This window comes from Polypterus senegalus, chromosome 10, assembly GCF_016835505.1.
Source record: "Polypterus senegalus isolate Bchr_013 chromosome 10, ASM1683550v1, whole genome shotgun sequence".
Lineage (NCBI taxonomy): Eukaryota > Metazoa > Chordata > Cladistia > Polypteriformes > Polypteridae > Polypterus > Polypterus senegalus.
In genome coordinates this window covers 14,086,027-14,109,609 of record NC_053163.1, presented here as the reverse complement: position 1 = coordinate 14,109,609, position 23,583 = coordinate 14,086,027, and the positions used below count along the sequence as shown (strand labels likewise).

The following is a 23,583-nucleotide window of genomic DNA, read 5'->3' as shown; positions in this document are numbered from 1 at the left end:
AGTCAAGGCATTCCTATGATAAAGTTGATTGATGGTGGTGTGTAATTGCACTTTTGGAGTCTTTTTTCAACCATTACAATTTCCCAAATGTGACTCCTTGGTGAAAGGTTTGCTTCTTGGACTGTGCATTGAGGCAACGCAGCTTGGCATCCCCTTCCAGGAAGGTTCCTCACAGTTCTAGGTGTTTAAAATCTCTGAGACGTTGCTGTAATCACGGAAATGGAGATTATCTTGCCTGAAGCTTTTTGTCGTAGCCTTTGTCTGATTTATAAAGATCTGTACCATTTATAAAGATTTGTACCATTCAGTTTGTGGATCTGATGATGGATGACAAAAGGGGTTTGGCTTGTGGGTTAAAGTGTATTTATACCGGAGTGGAACAGAAAATCACGAATCACCACTTAAGAGTTCCTAAGGGTTGAAAACGAATCAAAATATTTCTTATTAAAATTTTCCTGGGGTATCCTGGGGTAAAAGTGATATGTGCGTATTTGTTATGAATTTTTAAGTAGTTATACCTCAGTGAAAGTTTAGATTTCTTTAATAATTGGAGTATAACAACAGGCTAATGAACAATGGAGGCATTGTATTCATAGAATTTTAGCTTATCTTTACCAGGGGTACCAATAACTCTTCTTGGCATTCTTAGTTGCACCGGAGCATCTCTGGCCCCAGACCTGCTCTTTTTTTAATCAAAAAGTGTGTATTCATACCGTACTAACAAAAGAATAAAGCACTCAAGAGACTCTAAATCAACCGACACTGAAACGGACCTCCTCAAATTGCAAGTGCTACCATCAAAATGTAAGTGCTGTAAAAGAACGGAATTTGATCCCTGCAGTAGTATTCCTCATTCATCAAGATCCCAAATCATCTTCAAAGGTACTCCCTTCATTTTTTCTCGGAACACTTTATCAAAGTATTCATTTTGTGCCACGGTCAGGGTATTTTTCCAGTCTCCAACTGTGCCTAAAGAAAGAAAGAAGTGAATGTTATTCAAAATGTATTTTTGTGACAATACTTTTGTCAGATATTAAACAGTGAAGTATCATGTAACAGTGACAGGCCATACAATTCGCAATTTTCAAAAAATAAAATAAAAAAATGAACAGATAGTGTTTTGCTTATAGCAAGAAGGAAAGCCTATGGTTCCTCTCTGGAAGCGTTTTTAGGTATACATTATGACTGTGTCTGTCAGAAATTTAGTAATTAAATAAAGATCGCTTCACTGGAGTGGAAAAAATCATTCAACAGAAGAGTACGTTTTCCTCAAATTGGACAAACGTTGCTAGGTAACAGAAAGGGCGGGGTCTGTTGTGGCGACTCGTCGTGTAGTTTGTTTTCTAGCAGAGAAGCCCCTCTATTGTTCATGATAGTGATGTGAGTGAAGTGCATAAATAGATGTGATTTTATTGCTGTGATATGATTTAAAGCCTTACACGGCTGCAGGAAGGATGTTAACATGGAAGATTGAATGAGGCTTTAGGGAGAAGTTGTTCTTATTACGCATCAAAAAACTCTGAAAACTTCCAAACAAACTCTAGTGGATTTTGTACATTTGTAATCTTGATTAAAGATTTAGTGGCAGTTTTGGGAAACTGCATGCGAATTGAAACTTGCCTGTTTCAATCATTACTAGTAACAGAAAGGCAGACCCCACCTTGTATATGGACAAGAACAGAAGGACACTTGGGTTTATTGCTATCTTATTCTTTATACTTTTAACTTAATGCCTCCATAAGTAAACTTTTGTTTATTTGTACTTTGGCCTTATTTAGGTTTGTAAATGGCTTACAAGTGCCCTATATGGTCCGCAATGAATGTGTATGTTTTTTATATTGTCATGCATGCACATCTGAGGGCCACCTTCTGCACTACCACTCCAAGACACAAGGGTGTGCTGTCACTTTTTTTCTCACAGCCCTAAGAAATCGCACACAGAGAGAAACTGACTCCACCCCTTCCATTACCGCCCCTATAAATCTGAGATGCCCCTTGCATGACGCATCTCATTCTGGAGAGAGCTGACTGATGAACGAAGCTCCCGTCCAGATTCTGATCGCTCGACAGAGAGTTAAACCACCCTGAGTTTGTTTGGCTTTGCTGCTCTTTACTTTCTTGAAACCTCTTGTACCACCAAGTGTCTATTAATTTTGGGAACACTGTTCATCATGTAAAGCAGTTTGAGCTACGTTATTTGTATGAAAATGAGCTATATAAATAAATGTTGTTGTTGTATATTAAAAGGGTAGAACCAGTTGGTGCCCTAACATTTAGTTTCGTGGACTGTGATTTTCCTCAGTTGACGATAATATACGAGGGATATCCAGAAAAAAAGGTTACAACAGCTGTTAAAAATCGAAAAATAAATATATTTCAACCAAATTTACAGGGTATGTTCCAAAAATATGTGTTTATTTCTCAACATAATCGCTGTCAACTTCGATGCACTTCTTCAGCCTGGGCACCAGCTTTTTTATACCCTCGTCGAATACGCTCCGCTCCACCTCCGAAAGCCAATTCTCCACGGTCTCCTTCACCTCCTCATCGTTGGAAAAACGTTTCCCACCCAAGAATTCTTTCCATAAGTTTCCACAAGCTGACGATGGATCTTGGCCACGGATTTGCGACGCAAAGTGAGGAACTTTATGACCGAACGAATCTCGCATCGGCGGTATGTGGAGCAAACGGCCGCAGCAGAGGTTGCTTGCTGTGATAACATTTCACAACTGACTGACGCGGTCCCGGGCTTATTTTGACTGTTAGGACCCCCCTACACGCAGGTATGCCAACCTTCGAAAAAAATTCCCTGCATCCTCCAGGGCACTTGTAACCTTTTTTTCTGGATATCCCACGTACATAGGTGGTACGTTCAAAAAGTTTCCACACCTTTATATATTCGTTGGATACGGTGAAGGCAAAAATATATTTTGCTGATGGCATTAAAAAGTTGGTTCCACGCTGGGAAAATTGCATCGCAAACGAATGTGACTACGTTTGAAATTCTTAATAAATAGAGTTAAAAAGAAGTGCGGAAACTTTTTGAACGTTCCTGGTAGAAAACAAAATGAGTGATAGAGAGAAGTATAAATCACAACTACAATATATTAAATTAATACACTTTAAGAGAACTGTAAACCACATTAAAATTCAATGAAGCTGAGCATCAGTTACCTTTCCGCAGAAAACATCCCTTTTTCTTGTCGGCAACAGAATCAGGCATGAACTCATAATTTGCTTTTGGATCATTCCTCATGTTTTTAAAAGTGGACCTTTCTACAATTTTGTCAATGGTTGCATCTTCCAGCTGCTTGCCAACGAATTTACTTATTTTCAGAACTGCACTGCGGAGATCCTAAAGGTGGGAAGGCATGCCAAAAAACAAAATGTTATCAGGCTGTAAAGTGTTAGAGCCAATCTGTGATTTTAATGCATGAAGCACAGTTTAAAATTACCAAAAGACACACCCGCCCATGACACGTATGCATTTCCTATATAAAAATAATCCCTTTTTTTCACTTTTATTATCTGTGCATTCAGACAGCCAGTAGATATTAAACAGAGATCTCTGGGTGACTCCAAACTTTTGGCCATTTGAATCTTTTCTTTTTCTGCCTTTTTTTGCTACTTGTTTTGAATTTCTGAAACAGAGCATCTAAGGCCCACAGTATCAGAGTCGTCTTTTCACTGTGACACTGGAATGTGGCCACAATAGACGGAGATGTTTCTTGAGAGAGTTGTTTCGCTTTAGCAGTTTTAACTTTGGGAATGTTAGCACCTTGCAACCCAAGGAACAATCGTCTTCTGGCTTTATTGAACAAAATAACATACATTAACTGTGCTAATGCAATTGGTTTCTCTAATAACCAAATAGCATTTAAATGTAACTAATTTAGGAGAAGCTAAGGGAGTTTACCGTTAGGGCACTGCAGGAATTGCTGATCAAAATGAGGCTTTGATGAGATGTGTTAATAGTAAAATAGAAATGAATCATTTCAAGCAGTAATACTCTCTTGCAACATTTTTTGAAACCAATCGACAAAACCAACACAATGCTACGGTTCCAAAGTGAGGTGAAAAGTCCTGAGTCTGGCTAAAGTAATTTCACAAGGAAATAGAATATGAATTACTGCTAATCCAAATTACAAGGAATATCTTAAATATACTTTCTGCTATGACATCATACACAACACTTGTAAATCACCTGCTTGGTGATGGTGTTACATATTGGCTCTAAGTCAGGGGTGTCAAACTCCAGGCCTGGAGGGCCGCAGTGGCTGCAGGTTTTCATTCTCACCCTTTTCCTAATCATTGACCAGTTTTCACTGCTAATTAACTCCTTTTGCCTTCATTTTAATTGCCCTGTTTTTAAGGATTCAGTTCATGAAATGGCAGCCAAACAGAAATGAGACGTGAAACGAGCCAACAGATGAGCAGCTAAACTGGGATTTCAAACTCCAACCAATCTATTAATGAGAAGCTGATTCTTGCTGTTAATTAATTAAGGCTGTTATTTAATTTTGTGGTCTGTTGCTGCTCTCATTCTGCCACAGCAGACATTTCCAAAACTGTTGATTTTCTGTTCGTCAAAATGTTTTGGTGACCTGAGAGATCAACCTTACCGAGACCTTCACTTTTCTTTATTTTCACATATTGTGTGATGGGCTCAGGTGAGCTGGTCATGTGGCAGCTCGTGTTTGGCTGCTAATTAAAAAAGAGACAACTAAGGGGCCTGAGACAAGTTAATTAAAACTAAAGTAAAAGAAGTTAAATTATCAGCAAAAACTGGTCACTAATGAAGAAGATGGTTAGGATGAAAACCTGTAGCCACTGTGGCCCTCCAGGCCTGGAGTTCGACACCTGTGTTCTAAGTTATGTGAACATTATGCTTTATTGTTGTTTTTGCTAACTTTCGGGTACAGTAGACCCCTGTGAAGTTGCAGTTCAGGGTTCGCGGGCTCAATCATTCGTGGATTTTTCCTTAGAACCTAACTATTAATGTTAGCGTAAAACGCAAATATCCTCCACAATTTTTTAAGGTCTTTTTTTGTGGCAATACTATGCTGTAGAAAGAACAGGAAGCAAAAGCTGCGGGAAATGCAGTTTGGGATGGTGAAAGTAACCAATCCGAAGGCGTTATTCATTTTTCCTTGCTGCTGATTGACTGCTGCCCTGTGACGCGTCTCCAGCTGTGTGTCCTCGTGTTTTCCGTTTTGTTACTGTTTTATTATTCTTAAATACACAAGCATAATTGCCCTGCACCTTCTAAAGCTTCTGGCACTGAGACTAACCGCCAGAAGAAGTTTAATACACTGCAAATCCACTGGATTTGTTCCGGGAACTAAAAAGTTATGCTGCCGTAGCGTGCTACTATGGCATTAATGAATGCACCGCATGCTACATAAAGAAAAACGAAGAAGCGATCTGGAGTACCGTATCTGTACATTTCTGTGAGAGCGCCAAAAAGGTAACGACCGTAAGGAATAAAAATATCGTCAGGTTGGAATCTGCCTTGGCATTGTGGATCACCTACTGCAGGAAGAAGAACATCCCCTTGGACGGTAACATAATCCGTGGGAGAGCACGGAAATTGTACAAGCAGTTCGCTACAGGAGACAATGTAGCAACTTCCCATCACAATGTTCCTGAAACCTACAAAGAAAAGTCAGCACGAAACCCCACCAGAAGAAGACCCTTCCAAAGATACGACTACTCCTGAAGCGACTGAACAAGAGGCGCCACTTGAGGAGTTTTAAATCCTTTGCATCGTACTGCACAGCTACTTCATCATCAGTATCATTCATCATTGGTGAGTACCCGTACATTTTACTGTATTTTAATTAAATGAAATTATTATGTATTTACTCTACTTATAACAAAGAAAACGACAGCTCATACCAAAGAAAATGAGCTTGTATGAATTACAGTACGTATAGCGGTGACATTGGTATTTTACATTCTAGCACAGCGGGAGAAATAGCAGTACAGTACTGTACAGTATACGGGTTTACCTTTACATTCTGTTTTTAAGTAATGTATTAAGGTAATTTTTTAGGTAATGTATTAATGTATTAAGCTGAGTTTGCAATGAAATTAAAGTGCTTTGGGGGCATATAGATTGTTCCCTTTCAATCAAAGCATTCGTCTTTTTTAAAGAAATGAACATCAGATGAATTACCTTGCTGATTTCTTCATATGATAAAAAGAGGATGTTCACTTGGTCCTTGTGATCATACCAACCTTTGATATGATCAAACCAGGAGCCTCCAAAAACTAACAGAGCAAGAAACAAAGGATTAGTAATATTGCAGTGAAGGGGGGGCAACACTTTGGTGTAGAGGGTAGGATAGTCAGTCTTATTGTTTTTTGAGATGCCTTCAGTTCTTCCACTTTTTTCATTGTTTGACATGCACATAAAAGTGACATTAATAAAATAAATCCATTTATGTTTTTATAAAGTTAATATTTGATTAGCTTATTCATTTAACTATTAAAATTTTCAGATATTAAAAAAAAACATATAAAAGTGTTTCTACCTCGCTTAGTGAAAAATGAACATTTTTCAAAAGTTAAACAAAAGTTTAAGATATTTAAGATCTTTTTCCAGGTATTAGGAAACAATAAGTTACTTTGTTCAGTCATTTTATATAAATTGATCTTATCTCTTTGAATCATTTCTTCTTCATCTATGAGGGATGTTCAAAAAGTTTACGCATTTTTTAAACTCTGTTTATTAAGAATTTCTAAAACAAATCACATCACTTTTCTATATAGTCACCATCATTTGCGCTGCAATTTTCTCAGTGTCGTACAAACTTTTTAATGCCCAATTACTATTTCTCCTGCCATCACCGTCTCCAATGAAAATATAAAAGTGCAGAAACTTTTTGAACATCCCTTGTAATTTCCATATTCTAGTCATTTTTCCAATTAATTAATTTATGCGTCTTTTTCGTGTAAAAACGATCTTGATCATACATCTCCAAAGACTTTTCCTCTAACTCTCACTTGTGGTTTCTAACATATGGAAGCAAAACTCATTTCTTCTCTGACCCCTAGTGTAAAAATATTCAAAGCAGTATGCACATCTTCAAGTATCACGTTATTTATTATTTTCAATTTATTTGACTCTCTATAGTACGATTCCTTTACATCACAATTTCTTTTATGGTTCTTATCTAACGATGAACAAGCCTTAGATGTCCAAACATAATCTCGTCAAGTCAGCTCAGAAATCTTACTGTTGTGTCAATCAAAAACACATGAAATAAGACCTGGGGGTAACTTTAATCACTGGCTGCCCAATGGCATAGTGGGATTCCATTAAACACCTTCACCCATCTCTGCAGCATCCTCTGCCCTCACACACATCACCTTCAGTGTCTTTGGCCGAAAGAAGAAGTTTACTTGGTGGCAATTTTTCTTTCTTCTACCAACAGCTACCATACTTTTCGAAACGGGCCGTCCTCCTTTATGGATATGATGCGACTAAACACCATCTCATCCTCCTACCGTGATTTTCTCGAAAATTAAACCTGACTGATTTTAAGTTTTTGGACTTTCTCACTTATTTGTCTTTCTCCTTACACCCAAAACTTGAGCACTGAGACAAGTTCACCACCATGTTTTATACTGGCAGTGTTGCCAGATGCCACTTTGATGTAAATCTCAGGGTTGGCAACAATGCATAGCAACTGTAAAAAATCTGGAATCTTCCACAAAAAACAACACAAAATGGTGGAAATGTTGTATTTTGAAAAGAATAATTAATAGAAATAAACACAATGTTGTCCCATTCCAAACATAATAAACAGTCTATAGTTATCCCAGCTAATCATGCCAGAAAATTATATACAATAATTAACATTTAGTGGCAACTCAGAATAAATTTCTGATATCTTAAAATGCAGCCTACCTTTTGTGATATCTGATTCTTGTTTCCAGATTTCTCAAAATATGTTTGCTTATATTTTAAGATATCTGTAATACATTTTGAGATATTTTCCATGCATATCAAGATATCCCAAATACACTTTCAGATTTCTCATCATTTCAAAACATTTCAAATATATTTTGAAATATCTCAATTGGACTTTGCATGCATTTTAAGATACCAGAAACTGAGAGATCTTGAAATCACTTCCTGTAGAATGTCCTATTCTTTCAATGGGACTTCCTGTCTATTCTGAGATATCTTGAAATGCATGTGAGATATCGCAAAATCAGCAGGAAGTTATTTTGAGATACATTGAAATGAATTTCTGTTATCAGAAAATGGATAGCAAGCTATTTTGAGATACGGGGAAATTTATTTGAGATATCTTAAATTGTATTGTTTGCGGTGGGCTGGCACCCTGCCCGGGGTTTGTTCCTGCCTTGCACCCTGTGTTGGCTGGGATTGGCTCCAGCAGACCCCCGTGACCCTGTGTTAGGATATATAGCGGATTTGATAATGACTGACTGACTGACTGAATTGTATTGTAGATAACTGAAAATAATGAGCATTTACAGTCAGTCCTCTACTTTCGTGGTTCTGAAGAAATGACGTGAAAGTTGAAAACATGAACATTAATACATTGAACCTATGGGAAATAGGGGGTTAGGTTCCAAAAACCAAAAACTAGTTCAAAATGCACTTTTCTGAATACAATTCTTTATAACATAACATTATTTTTGATAATATGCACCTCTCATAACACAGATACCATGGAATAAAATGCATTACACAAAATTCAATCGGTAACATTCAGGAAACCTTCTTTCTAAATAGTGACTTTTTATGCTAAGATTTAAAAAAAACTAAAAAAAAGAGACCAAGACTGGCAAGGTCTCCACATCATCTCCAATACACTCTCCTTCATGACTATCGTTGGAGATCATGAAGAACGAACCGGCTTTGCATAATCCATCAGCGACGTCTGCTACACGTGCCAGTTGAGATCCTTAAAGATCTTGCTGTATGTGAACATAGCTGAGGCGAGTTCATGTTTGACCCTTAGGTTGCGATCAATAATGGAGCTGTCAGCCCCCTGAAGTCTCTAGCTTGCTAGTCGATTCTTTACGTCAAACTCGCAGATGACATTCTGGCATGAAGTTTACCTAACACCTTTGTTTTCTCACTGACGGCTTAATGCCCAATGGACTTGCACTATGCTTTGGGTGTATAATTGCAACACAAACTTGACATTTTAATAAAACAATGAAAATATGCAACAAATGCATGTATGAGAGTAGGGTGAACAAGACCAGTGAAACATCAAGTGGGCTGCTAGTTGCTCCTCAAACTTAGTGCATTGCGGCTCTCATTTTTTTCTTAGTGTAAATAGCTGTGAACCCCATGAACATGAGAAATATGCAAAAGAAAAAAAGGGGTTACCAACCAAGTTGCGAAAGTTAAACACACGAACATTGAGGATTTACTGTTAACAGGAGTTATTTGTGGAGACATTTTAACCATAGACAATTTATTTATCACTAGCTGTGCAACCCACCTGAGATGGGTTGACATCTACGTAGTCATCAGTGCTAACATTGCAGTGCACCATGCAATGCATACGCTTCTGTTATGGGCCCTTTGGTATGGAAATCGTAAAAGCAGGGTTAATGTTTGTGATGTGCCATCTTTTGAAATAACAGCGACAAAGCAACTGGATGGACACATCGACCGACACACAGACGCTTATCCTTTGATGAAGGTGGTTAACTACGGGTTTGCTGTCTGTTGGACCAGGTTATCAACACTACCTCTGGGCTTTGCTGTTTTAATCACCACTCTATTCTGAGCTCCACCTGATACTTTGGACGCCTCATGAACCAACTATTTGTTCCCTCAAATTTTGAAGTCATGTTCAGTCATAGTTGTCTTCAGACGTATGTATTACATTTCTAACTCTGGAAGACTAACAGAACCCTGCACTTTATAAGCAGACGTAATGTCCTTCATTCTCCTCAAACCCAGAAAACAAACAAACAAAAAAAAAAAACAAACATCAGCAGAACACATCAGCCCCAGTACTTCCTTTTAGGAACATGAGAGTCATGGCCACTATACTTGATCCTACTATATTATTATTATGTTTCACACACTATTTATTAATCTGCATTATTTGTTCCATGCATGTCAAAACCAATAAACAAGAAAGAAAAGCAAACAAAAGCCTTCCATCACTCACCCTTTCCATTCAAGTATCTCTCAATTAGCTCAGTAATCGATGGGATTGTTTCCAGGTCATTCATCATCTTGGAAAAGTGGAAATAGGATACCATGGTATCTTTAGGATTTCGGAACAAATAAATTACCTGCAAATAAATACAGAGTTACTTATCGGTACATCTGCTCTTTAATATGCTGATGAGACTAGAAAACTAAAGGGAAATATGTCCAAAAAAATTCTGCTTATGGGACCATGGACCCAATAAGAATCTTTCCCAATTTTAATTTCAGCAGAAAACAAATTATTTACATGGCTAGCCTATCGTAATGGAATCCACCTAAAAATGTTGTGGACACTGTCATACACGTGTGCATGGGAGGCAGTTAAAGTGTGTGAATGAGGGTAATTCCATGCCAGACCAGAGGGTGGGAGAGTGTATCGACCCTTTCTCTCTTTCCACTGCAGACCGATTATGGGAAATTCCACCTGGTTCTGAGGACGTCACTTCTGGTTCCAGCCCTGTTGACATCACTTCCGGCCCCGATGACGTCACATCCGTTTTTGGGCCTGATGATATCACTTCCGGTTCTGGCCCTGATGACTTAACTTCCGGTTCTGGCCATGATGACATCACGTCCTGTCCTCTCCTTTGAAACCGCCATCTTTGCCTCATCAAGATAGTTCTGTTCTGGATTCAAATCTGTACTCAATTGTACTCAACACTTAACTTTTTTGCAGCAAGGAAACAATATACTGGTAGCTGCTCCAACTCTTTTTGTGGCTCACTTGTCTCTCCTTTGACAACACAAAATAATCACTAAATCTCGTGTTGAAGGAGACCAATTAAAATTAATTGGAAGTGCTTTTAAGATGGAAACAAATAAACATTTCTTCACGAAAAGGGTCATGAGAATCGGGAGCAGGCTACCGAGTCATGTACTCGATGCAGAAACACTGAGAACTTTAAACATGTGGATGTGATATTGGGACAAGTGATTGATTACCTTGACAAATAAATGTCATGGACTGAGCTGTCTAAATCCTGGGTCCTTATAGAACCATAACTAACATCTATTAGGTTGTTCACTTGTGACAATCAGTCTTGTAACCATGACCTGTAAACAGTCCACAAGACTGACATTTACTCAATTGTGTTGACTTGTACGGAAAGCCTCGAAGGATAAAAGTGCCTGCTAATTAAATAAATGTAAAATGTAGATGAACTATCATTCAGACTACAGCTTTGGCGGTGGAACAGCTGATGAAAATGCGAGGGATGATTGAAAAGTAATGAGAGTGTCCCAATTTCTCTTTCAGGGAGGCAGACATGGGAATCCTATGCAGGTATTTGTGAACGGCATACATCAATGTGTGTGAACCTGCAGCTGGACCGCCGTATTATTCAGCGTTTTGTCACAGTGAGTGGAAGAACGTCGTACGTATAGTCATGCTGGATGAAGAAGACATTCCTGTAAGATTACAGAAGAGATGTGTGATTGAATTTTGCAGTAAGCTTGGGAAGAGGGGTAATGAAACTCTCAGTTCTTGTATATCAAGTACAAAAAGTAATAACAATTCAGTGGAAGCTAAATTAAACTCACTAGAGTGTTTAACTATTGGTGGGTCGTGGGCTGCTGCTGTTGTGTCGAGAGTTACTGTTGTATTTAACAGTGATGGGTCGTGGAGGGTTTGTTAAGAAGGTTGAGGTGGGTCACCAAGGGTTGATCAGGCAATCAGATTTGCACCAAATGTTGTCTTTGATAACCCCACTCTAACAATTATCTATTGTTCTCCAAGGGGGACCAAATCCGCCGTGGTCAATTGATCAAGCTAGTAATTGCACAAGGAACGAGTCTCAAAGACACTAAAAAGGGCAAGATTGGGTCACAACAAAAAAAGTTTTAACAAACCCTGCACTAGACTAATAAAGTTTAATTTACATTGGCTACAAACTATAGTTACATTCCAAAAAAACATGATTCATTAATCAACATAATGTTTAACTAATTATTATTTTATGAGAGTACAGTGCCCATGAAAAGTATCCACCTCTTGGAAGTTTTCTCACTTTATCGTCATATAACATCACAATAGATTTAATTAGGCTTTTTTTTTTTACATTAATCAACAGAAAAAGACTCTTTATTGTCAAAATGAAAACAGATTTCTACAATTAATTACTAGGGGGCTCTGCCCCCTGTTCGCTTCACTCGCCCACCCTCAGGTTTGGTAAACCGGATATACAATTTGAAGAGATCGTTATCGTCATGGGAATTTTTAAATATGCATTATTTTCACTTTTACTTTAAAACTTTAGTAAAAACAATATTTGGAATTAACTTTTCTTCAAGATCACATTGAAATTTGATTCCGTGTTTGGACTTACATCGTGACAACGCAATGTATAACTGCCTGTGAGTGAATATCGTTTTTTTCTCTCTAATAAATAAAATTACTTTTTCGAATGTTTGTCCATACTCTTTCTTCTTCGCTTAGTCTTTGATGTGTCATCTAGAACATGTAAAATTATTGTCCGGTTAAAATTCATAAGAGCAGAGAGCGCAGGAAGTGTCTGACAAAATCATTCACACGACTGAGGTTAGAGGACCGTGGTCTTGTTCGAAAATAGTTGCAAGTAGGGCGTGACTTGATTGAATCTCATGTTAAAAGTCTCTGTCTCACGGGACAGAGCATACCACAACAATGTTTTTTGGAATCTTTTAATTCTCGCTGGCAACATGAATTAGACGATCAACAAGTCTCCAACTTAAAGTTTAAATCCGAACAATATATTCTCTCTCTTTTTGCTGTTCCGTTATTTCACCGAGTATTCATTTCCATTTGTTTGCGCTAACGCGATCTTTCCTATCCTTTCAAAATTTTCGTACTTCCATTATCTCTAACCTGCTCTGCATGCGTACTGCTCCAACATTTCTGAATTCTTTACGACGTTCTACTTTGTCATCTACTCTTTGTCCTTTATTTCCAGTCCAGGGCGTGGACTCGTCTCGCAGGACATATAAGTGTCTTTCTGAGAAAATCATGTCTCATCTCCTTCCAAGATTTTTTTTTATATAGAGAAACAATATGAAACACAAAATAGCTAATCACATAATCCCTTTAATATGACACCCTAAATCATCCCTGGTGCAATCGATTGGTTTTAGAAGTCCAAGAATTAGTTCGATGGAGATCACCTGTCTGGGGTTTCAGTTGATGTTAATGCACCTGAATGTGGAAGGTCCAGGTAATGGCCAGTCAGTATGGTGGACTAACTTATACAATGAAGACAGAACGAACACTCTGTGCAACTCTGTGAAAAGGACATAGAATGGAGACAGGAATGTATCCAAGTCACTGAATATCCAGCTAAATCAATCATGAAGAGATGGAACGAGTATGGCAGTGCTGTAAATCTCCTAGAGTAGGCCATTCGCAAAAAAACTAAACAAGAGGAGTGTGTGAGTCCACCTTATGACAACTCTGAAGGAGTTACACGCTACAGTGAGCGACTGTGCAGAAAACAACCGTGCCAAGAGTTTCACCTGATTCAGCTTTATGTGAGAGTGACAAAGAGAAGGCCACCGTTAAAAAAAAAATAAAACCGCTAGACTTTACCAGAAAGTACATTGGAGACTCTGAAGTCAGCTGGAAGAAGGTTCTGTGGTCTGGTAAGACCAAAACTAAACTTTTGCAATCAGACTGTGTTTCAACACTGCAAACAAAACACACCATCCTCACTGAGAAACATCGCTGCGTAGGATGCTTCTCTGCACCAGGCCCTTGTCAGGGTTGTGAGGGGAAAATGAATGCAGCAAAATACAGGTAAAGTCTTGAAGGAAAACTGGATGTGGTCTGCAAGAAACCCTTTAGAGGAGGGGTGTCAAACTCAAAGCCTGGACGGCCGCAGTGGCTGCAGGTTTTCATTCTTAATATCTTCTTAATTAGTGACCAGTTTTTGCTTTAGTTTTAATTAACTTGACTCAGGCCCCTTTGTTGTTTCTTTTTCCTTAATGACCAGCCAAACAATAATGAGACACGAAACGAGCCGCCACATGAGCAGCTCACCTGTGCACATAACACAATATCTGAAAATAAAGAAAGCTGAAGGTCTCAGCAAGGTTGACCTATCAGGTCACCCAAACATTTTGACGGCGTTCTTAGAAAAAACAGAAAATCAACAGTTTTGGGAATGTCTGCTGTGACAGAATGAGAGCAGCAACAGGCCATGGAATTAAATAACGGGTTTAATTAACAACAAGAATTGCCTTCTCATTAAGAAACTGGTTGGAGTGAAATTAGGTGGAGTCTGAAGCCCCAATATAGCTGGTCATCTGTTGGCTCGTTTCGTGTCTCTTTTCTGTTTGGCTGTCATTTAATGAAGAAAAGAATTCATTCAGAGGACTGACTCCTTAAAAACAGGGAAGGGTAAACGAGTTAACTAGCAGTGAAAACTGGTCACTGATTAGGAAAAGGGTTAGAATGAAACCCGCAGCCACTGCGGCCCACCAGGCTGGGAGTTGGACACCCCTGCTTTAAAAAATTTGTTTCCAACAAGGCAATAACCGTAAGAGTAAGACCAAGGCTACATAAGAATGGCTTAAAAACAACAATGTTAATATCCAAGAGTGTCCGAGTCAGAGTTCAGATCTCAACCCCATTGAGAATTTGTGGCTGAACTTGATAAACTGGCTCTCCACACATGGTTTCTCTAACACCTCAAGCAGTTTTACAAAGAAGAATAGGGACAAATGGCAGTGTGGAGTTGACAGACCTGAGCACACAAGGCTGTCATGGCTGCCATAGGAACACCTACTAAATACGGACTTGATGAGATCAATTATTTTGCAAGGTTTATATTTGTAAATAATTCAGGGCAAGTTTCTGAGATCTGTTTTCTACACCCAGCTACCATTATACTACAATCAGTGGAAACCCCAGATAGGTGGTCTCCATTGAGCTAATTCTGTGACTTCTAAGACCAATTGGCTGCATTAATGATAGTTTAGGTGGGTCAAATTAAAGGCAGTCAATACTTAAGTGATCAGTTATATCGTGTTTTTGTATTTGTAATTCATTAAGACCACTGTGCAGTGGTCTATTTTCACTTTGACTGTTGATCAGAGTCATAAAAGTCAAATGAATATGATATTGTATAATAATAAAACGTGAAAACATCCAAGGAGAGGAATACTTCTTACGGGTGTTATACATGCAAAGGAAAGAAATGCCTGATATATATATATGTATATAAGAAATCTGACAAACAAACATCCAAAATATGTTGATTGATTGACTTTTTTTGGTTTGTTATGTTTATGAGTCACAATTTTGGACTGGGGTCAAGAAAACTTCAGTTGTTTACAGAGCATCACTTTGCTCTTTTTTATGATGACCCCTTTCGTGATGAGCCAATTACAGTCCATATTAGGAAACAAAAAAACAAAAAAAAAAAACAAACAAACAAAGAAAGGCATCTAAAATACGAAAAAATTTGCTTCTAGGGGCCAAATGAGGAAGAGTGGGTGGGGATGACCTCAGGCCTACTTCTGACTTAAAATAGAAATAAACACTTGTAATAACGAGTAGGTAGGATGAGGCCTAGCATTTGTTAAATCATGTGGCACACTTGTGGCAAGCTGCCCAGCTGGAATGGTTTTGACCAGGGTGGGACAGACATGAAGGGGGTACGTGACTGGACAAGGGGAAGAGCAGAGCAGGGATAAAGTCCTTTATTTACAACCAAAGCTGGCTTTTGCATGTTCTCCCCGTGTCTGCGTGGGTTTCCTCCCACAGTCCAAAGACATGCAGGTTAGGTGGATTGGCGATTCTAAATTGTCCGTAGTGTGTGCGTGTGGGTGTGTGTGTCCTGCGGTGGGTTGGCGCCCTGCCCGGGATTGGTTCCTGCCTTGCGCCCTGTGATGGCTGGGATTGGCTCCAGCAGACCCCCGTGACCCTGTGTTCGGATTCAACGGGTTGGAAAATGGATGGATGGATGGCTGGCTTTCAGGTTGGGTGGCAGATTACTCTTAGTTTGTGTTTTTATGAAGAAGGCCAAAACAGATTTGGGAAAACAGATTAAAAGGGGATGTGGTGCCCTGTGCAATGGCATTGTTGCACAGTTTCAGACTCCATGCACCTGCAGCCATAACTGAGACAAAGATGACTGTTCCCAAAACAGAATTCTGATTTATTTCAAATGGGCCAATGACTATCAGTAACGACTTGCAAATAAATAGAGTTCAATGCCACAAAAACAAGAAAAATAAGTGCAGCTGCTATTTATAATAATTACACTAACTCCAGAGCAAAAAGTAATTAATAAAAATCCAGCAAAAATACACTAAAAGCCTTTTCTTCCTCCTTCTTCTTCCACAGACAGTTCCCAAAGGACAAACAGAAAAATATTCGAAAAAAAAAAGTGAAAAAAATGATGCAATGATGAAAAAGCACCCACAAACACAGATTAGGTCCACCCAATCATATATACAAGATGGCAGTAAACTGCCCTCACTAACATACAAACGTAAACACGCTTCTTTCTGCTCCACTAAACCAGCAGTAAAGATGTTCTGTCCAGCCTGAAGACAAGTCAAAAGAAGACCCCAGGTGGTCTGGACTTTGGTTTTATACTGCTAGCCCTTTTATCCCAGCCAATCACGTCTTTTGGGGTCCCCCCTCTGTGACGCTATATCAGACGTTCACCTCTCCCCATGAGTGTGCATGTTTGCAATCACGTGTTGCCAGCTGCTTGTTCATCTCCTCAGGTAAGTTACTCAGTGAACTTTCTCCTACTTTCACTCGGTCTTTTTATACGCCTCAGCAACCTCTTTAACTCGATGATCTCCTCTACCTTTTCCAGCAGATCTGGCTGCTTCAATTCAAAAGCGCACCTGGGGATAATAAAATGGTGTTGGACACCTTCATGTCAGTGGGCGACTCACAGGGGGACAGCAAACGCCATTGCATTGCACCATATTCTCCCTTGTTTGATCCCTAAAATAACAGTCAATTTTATCTCTATAACTATGTATTTAATTGGGATATTGTACTAATCACCACTTCTAAACTGCTTGAGGACTCGGCTTATCACCGGGGAACTTGGAACATCCTGTGTTAAAGTGTGCCCAGAGGTGCCCTCCCTATAAAATAGTGGTTGATGATTTAAGAATGTAGGTTAACTTAGAAGATGATGGCACTAAGTGTGAAAGTAAAGATTTCTTGTGTGAAGCTCACCAATTCAAAATTAAAGCCACCAGGCCCATATGCATTTCCATTAAACTGAGATACCTATAGTCATGAAACAATGGATGGACTAGTGCAGTGAGGACTTAAACCAGCAGGGTCTGTGCTTCAGAAGTGCTTAGTACAGTTAATTAAACCATGTCCAGATAAATAATGTGTAGTACAAGATAATAAAAAAATAATCCATTCATACAAAAGTAGTGCTCTTTGGTCTTCAAATTGGTCAATTTATAATTAATACAAACCAGGGTTAAAAATCACGAATAAAACCTTGGGATTAAAATCGGGATATTTCGGTTCTCTTCTCCTGCAAGCCTCAGTGCATCATTCTCTTTCACCCACCGAGACACCACCAAATGCAATCATCCTTTAAAATGGCTTACGTTCCAGCCACCTCAGTCCGTCACCCGCCTGGGATCCCCAAATCCAGCCTTCATTATCTCACCAACACCCCTAAGTGTCCAAAGCCAATCAACTGAACTCTCAGCAAGAGTGTCCCGCCCCTTGAACGCCATTTCCTTCACTCTCTGCAGGGTCACCTCCTGCCCACGACACGTGCTTACACTCCCGATTCTCGTCTTTGCTCACGTAGACTCTTTCTTGATTTTTCTGCCATAGCTTCTCTGATTCTTTCTTTCTTTCTTTCTTTCTTTCTTTCTTCCCAAATCCCTCACACCAGTGATCGTACCCTTGTTCTCCATCTCTTAATCTCATCCTCTTCTTCTCAGCCCTACTCAGGTTTCCTTTATACGCTTTGCTTTGCCTAACAAACAGTGGAGGAAACCAGCTGAACTGACTGTGTTTGCACGTGAATATGCGATCTGACAATTTTCCCATTAAACGCTCCACAGGGCATTGCAGTGACCAAATGTGAGGGCTCCGTTTTTATGCTAAAATTCTGCACTGCCACAGACCCCTAACTCGCTTCACAGCCTAACAGAGACAAGTTGAGTTTTCTTTATTTTTGCATTTACTTTTTGTTTTCTTGTACTCCATTTTCTAGAATTAAGGGTATACTCACACTGGAAATTTGTTCCGTGCCTGGGCACGTTTGTCCGCATGTAACCCCCTCAAAGTCCAGTTCGTTTGACTAGTGTGATCGCTCTGTGCTGGGCTAACTGTACAATGCCCCGGCCCATTTGGAAGAGGTTAGACCCAAGCACGGTTTGGTAGCATTCAGGAACAGTGTGATCGCTAAACGTGCCCGAGCACGGAAAACAGACATTTCAATGATGCAACAAGTCAAATCGTACAATTCTCTATCTTTTTGAGTCAGAAACAGGTTTTTACTCTCACCTTACATTTGTACGTAAATTGTAGTTGGCAAGAATAGCTGCAAATTCCTCCCTTAACATCATTCGTCACGTTCTCAGACGTGCAGCACGATTAACAGCAAAACGCTGTGCTGCACACTCCATAAATCTGTAAGAGGATAGAATGTTATCCTGCCCTTCATGGCTCCAAAACAACCACAAAATAAGTCAAATCATTTTCAGATGCATGCTGTCACACCGTGTTCAGATCTTGTTTTGGATTTACAAGAAGTCACACGGTCATGATGAAAGTGGGCCCGGGCCCAGAACGTTACGTGCAGTGTGAGTACAGGCCGGAGGGATGAGCAGAGAAGGGGGATAATTATGCTTGGGCACGGTACGAAACAAACAGGCCTAGTGTGAGTACACCCTAAAATTTACGTTTGGGGCTCAGGTGCAGTTATATTCTAGGTAAAGCTGGATAACTGAGTTGCCCCATTGTGAAATTTATATTGGACATCACGACCATAAGACAATAAACCCAAATCCTTGTACTCTTCGAGGACACTGCGGTACAAATAATACCCACCGATTTCACTATTAACAAGTATGCCTAACTTGTTGATATGCAACAGACTGAAGCAAACAGAACTTCATCCTACACAATTGCAGGTTCACACTGTCGCTCAAAGAGCCCAAAGCATCAACAAGGGTTGTGTCCATCGTAAACTCCTAACGTGGCATCCTTAAGGAATCAGAAAATCCAACACACAACAGTGAACGTAAAACGAGAGATCATAAATGAGAACAACATTAAAAAGAAACTCGAGAACGGCTCTTTTGTAGCCGTCAATGCGCTGTCAGCTGAATATTTGTCTATCGAAACACTTCATCGCAGATAAAGAGGAAATGCAATAAGGCTAGACTGTGATATCGCTTGGGTAAAACACACACTCACAAACAATTTATTCTTAATGAATGGCTCTTTTCAATGAGTCACACAAGTTTATTTGCGAGTACGAGAGAATAGATTCAGCGATGTAACGCACGTGTGATGTCAGCAGTGTCTTCTGTTACGCATCTAGATGTTCAAAGAGCATGTGCAAGCGCCACCCATCCGATTCATGATTCTTGTTCACTTCTCGTGATTCCTTTGAATTACAACTTTGAATTAAGTACCATGTAATAAATCTTAATTTAAGTCAAATTATTTACAAGGTGTCATCCAACTTGTCTTCCTGGAAATGACATTCATAATTTACTAAATCTAACGACCTTCCTCTCCATCAGTGTGATCAAACAATTTTTTTCGTTTCTGTGACTCACTTTGGCTTTCTTTTCCTTCAAAGCTTTGGGCGCCAGATGGTACGGCAGGTGACTGGCATAGAGGCGAGGCGATGGACGATTCACAAAGTCATAGCCATCCATTGGGAACTCAATCCAAGGCATTTGCTCGATGTTCATCTTGTAGTCCTCAGTGCAGTCATCCTCAAAGATCAGGGTCACAATTTGCTGGGTCCACACTGTACCTGGAGAATTGAAGAAACGCATGAATTTATACTACAGCGTGAGACATTCTAAAGCTGTTGGTGAGGTGACGTTATACTTCAGAATATTGACAGTTTGTATATTTAAAGTACTTATGTGTTTATGATCATTTAACAAATCCTGTTGATATCACTGGGGCTTTGGCATGAACCCTACCTCAATTTTAAATTCAAGGCCATCACCAGAATTACTTTTGGACAGAGGACTCTCTAGCAATCTTGAAAGTGAATCTTTATCTGTACTTAGATGGTCAGTCTTACCTGCCCAAGTATCCCATTACCCTTCCTGTTTCTTTTAAGAGACAACGTGAATTTGACAGCTTCTCAGCCACCAGGCAGCAGAATTACACTTGTGCCAGAGTCTGTATATGAGCCACCATTACTGTCTGTCTGTCTCCCTCACTCTTTGTCTGTCTGGACTCTAGGGGGAGATAACTAGTCAGCTGCCATGTACTCTGATGTCCTCAAAGTAAATACTTCTATAGCATCATTTACACTAAAGAGCTTACTGCCCTCTTGTGGCTAATATGTGCCTACACAGGCAGTCAGATGACCTTTCCTATCTGCAAGTAGATAGATAGATAGATAGATAGATAGATAGATAGATAGATAGATAGATAGATAGATAGATAGGAGAGGTGCTGTATAACATGCAGATGCTAGGAAGGACACTATATAACAGATTGAAAGGAGTGCTTACAAAAAGCATTCATTCCTAGTCTGTATTAGCACTGATCGACAAAAAAGTGCATATTACCGACCTATATAGTGCATTTACTATCCATTCATATGTTATATAGTGCCGTCTTTGAAAATTAATGAACGAATTTCTCGGGCAGCACGATGGGAGTGCTGTCGCCTCGCAGTAAGGAGACCGGGGTTCATGTCCAGGGGTTCTCGTCCCAGTCCTCCCTGCATGGAGTTTGCATGTTTTCCCTGTGTCTGTGTGGTTTTTCCTCCGGGTGCTCCAGTTTCAAAATCGCCGCCTCTAAAAAAGCGTCCCCTTGCCGGGCCGTTTCCTCCGTCGTCAACCCCCGCTACCAACGACCCTCTAACCGAAAAAGCCCAGCTACGCAGGACCTTTTTTTTTTGGCAAACGAGGACCTGGACGGACGGACGGATCGTGCAAACCCTGAGTAGACAGCTTTAGAACCGGGGATTCAGCCGCCACATGCTGGACCTGCAGAACAGCAGCGTTAACCACCGCCCGATAGCGCTGCTGACCAGAACTGAAATCGCTTTTTTAAGTTTTCGACACTTTGAAGGGGTTTAAAAAGTGCATTTGCTTTTATCTTTCTCGTCCAGGTTTATATCGATCTGAAACTACGTCAATTTCAATCGTAACAATTAAACCTGGCAGCATACCGCTAAATCGAAATAAATATTAATTAAAGAATAATTAAAAATAACTACCAGTTTTAAATGCTATTTTAAAAGCCTCGTTTTAAAATAAGCTAAACTCGTATGAAAAAATCCACCCTTGCATTATTTTGTAAAACATTCAGTACATAGCGGGGTGCCTTGTGAGCATGCGCTTTATTGCATCGTCCCATTTCAGGAAGTGTTCACACGTATCAGCATTAAGACCACTCCGTGTTTTGCCTCATGTGTCACTCCTCGCTAGCTTATCATTACTTCTTATTTCTTTTAAACACCCCGGCCTTACCTGATTTTGGATACGTCACGAGAAACACATCGCTGTCCCGAATTTCAAAGTCTTCCAATGACTTGATGTATTCCGAAGAACTTTTCCCCTTAAGGAAATAATAGCCTTTATATTCATTCAGGTAAGCATCCCCGGAGTCTGACTGATCGCCGGACATTTCTTCACTGATCACAGGCTTCTTCTCCTTGAGGGGTTTGGACGATAATAAACAGAGCCGACTTTGGCAGCCCGCCGTTATGTCAAAAAGTGCAGCCGGAGGGTGGGGTGTGACTGTGAGAGAGCTGGCAGGGTTTTGTTCTTTAGATTAACTACGGGAGCAAAGTTCAAGAAACACAAGAACACTTTTCACGAGGTGCTTATTGTTACAGAGGTAAACTAATCGGCTGCTGTTCGAGTTTTTTTGTGTGCCTTATTTAACCATTCCGTTTTTTTTTTTCCGAGAAGGCACTCCCAAACCTGGTAGCAGTGACAAGATGTCCCGGTCACGCACACAAACCCACCATTAGCCAAATTAGTTTCATCAGTCTGACGAATTAATTTTTTTGGAATGATATTTGAATATCTGCAGCAAACCGGGGAGTCGCAAGGCTGGCATTTAAGTCCAAGACCCTGACAACTGAGGCTGCAATAACTGTTGCACTGCACTGCGCTGACCCTAATATGGGGGAAGCGGAGGGAATCCTGGGTTTGAAGCTTTGGTTGGGCCCTACCTGGCTGTTCTTAAACAACCACTGAATAAGAAATATGTAATATCAAAGCTTTAGAGCAGGGGTTCTCAAACTCGGTCCTGGGGGACCCCTGTGGCTGCAGGTTTTTGTTCCAACCAGCCTGTTTTTAATTGGACTCCTAGGCTAATTAAGTGAATTGTTGTTTGCCAGATTCCCTGTTTTGGGAACAATATACAAATTAGAAAACTAAGTTTGGTAAAAATAAAAAAAATTTAAAAAAAAAGTATTAAAATGTTCTAAACATGTATTTTTTCCTTTTTCAAAATATTTTCATCTTGATTGTCATTCTACTTTTCTAGGTGTTCTAATTGTTTAATTAATCCGTTATTTACTACTTTGTGGGGCTGTCGCTAAAGTAGTTTCAGCCTTTCATGATTGAGTGTTGTTTGCTTGGGTTTCTGCTCTGATAGTTTTTAATTGTCATTACTAAGATTCAATGAAGGGAGCAAACTGCACAGAGAAAGGGCAAAATATAATAAAATGAGAGTTATGCATTTAAATCCATAGCAAAAACAGAAATATTTCTAAGTTTCTTATAAATGTAAAAATGATGCTGCTGTGCTTTTCTGAATGTAAAATAAAAGATAAATAAGTCCAGCTAATGAAATGAGATCAGTGCTATCAGGGATTGTCACTGATTAGGAATCTGTTTGGAACAAAAACCTGCAGACACAGGGGTCCCCCAGGACCGAGTTTGAGAACCCCTGCTTTAGAGTAACTAAAACCTGAATAGACGAAATACAGGAAAAGCAGGTAATGTGAGAGTATGTGAGAATACTTAATGGCATCCTTCAACATCTGTAATAAAATGCTGCAGATGTTCTACCAGACGGTTGTGGCGAGTGCCCTCTTCTACGCGGTGGTGTGCTGAGGTGGCAGCATAAAGATGAAAGACGCCTCACGCCTGGACAAACTTGTTAAGAAGACAGGCTCCATTGTAGGATTAAAGTTGGACAGTTTAACATCTGTGGCAGAGCGACGGGCACTAAG

General features: G+C 39.7%; 1 protein-coding gene across 1 annotated transcript; it reads right to left on the bottom strand.

Annotated features, from left to right (window-relative positions):
• Positions 1-525: 525 nt before the first annotated feature.
• Positions 526-22,656, bottom strand: LOC120536783 (amine sulfotransferase-like). The gene is made up of 6 exons (XM_039765269.1): positions 21,866-22,656; positions 19,979-20,181; positions 10,173-10,299; positions 6,179-6,273; positions 3,175-3,355; positions 526-969 (listed from the first exon to the last, which is right to left on the bottom strand). The coding sequence occupies exons 1-6, from the start codon at positions 22,020-22,022 to the stop codon at positions 851-853; spliced, it is 882 nt and encodes a 293-aa protein (XP_039621203.1). The 5' UTR covers positions 22,023-22,656; the 3' UTR covers positions 526-850.
• Positions 22,657-23,583: the final 927 nt, after the last annotated feature.

Coding starts and splice junctions, on each gene's coding strand:
- LOC120536783 (XM_039765269.1), bottom strand. CDS start 22,022: ATGTCCGGCGATCAGTCAGACTCCGGGGATGCTTACCTGAATGAATAT. Junction 10,300..19,978: donor TGAAGGAAAAGAAAGCCAAA/GTGAGTCACAGA, acceptor ATTTATTTGCAG/GTAATTTATTTGTTCCGAAA. Junction 3,356..6,178: donor CATATGAAGAAATCAGCAAG/GTAATTCATCTG, acceptor TCCCACCTTTAG/GATCTCCGCAGTGCAGTTCT.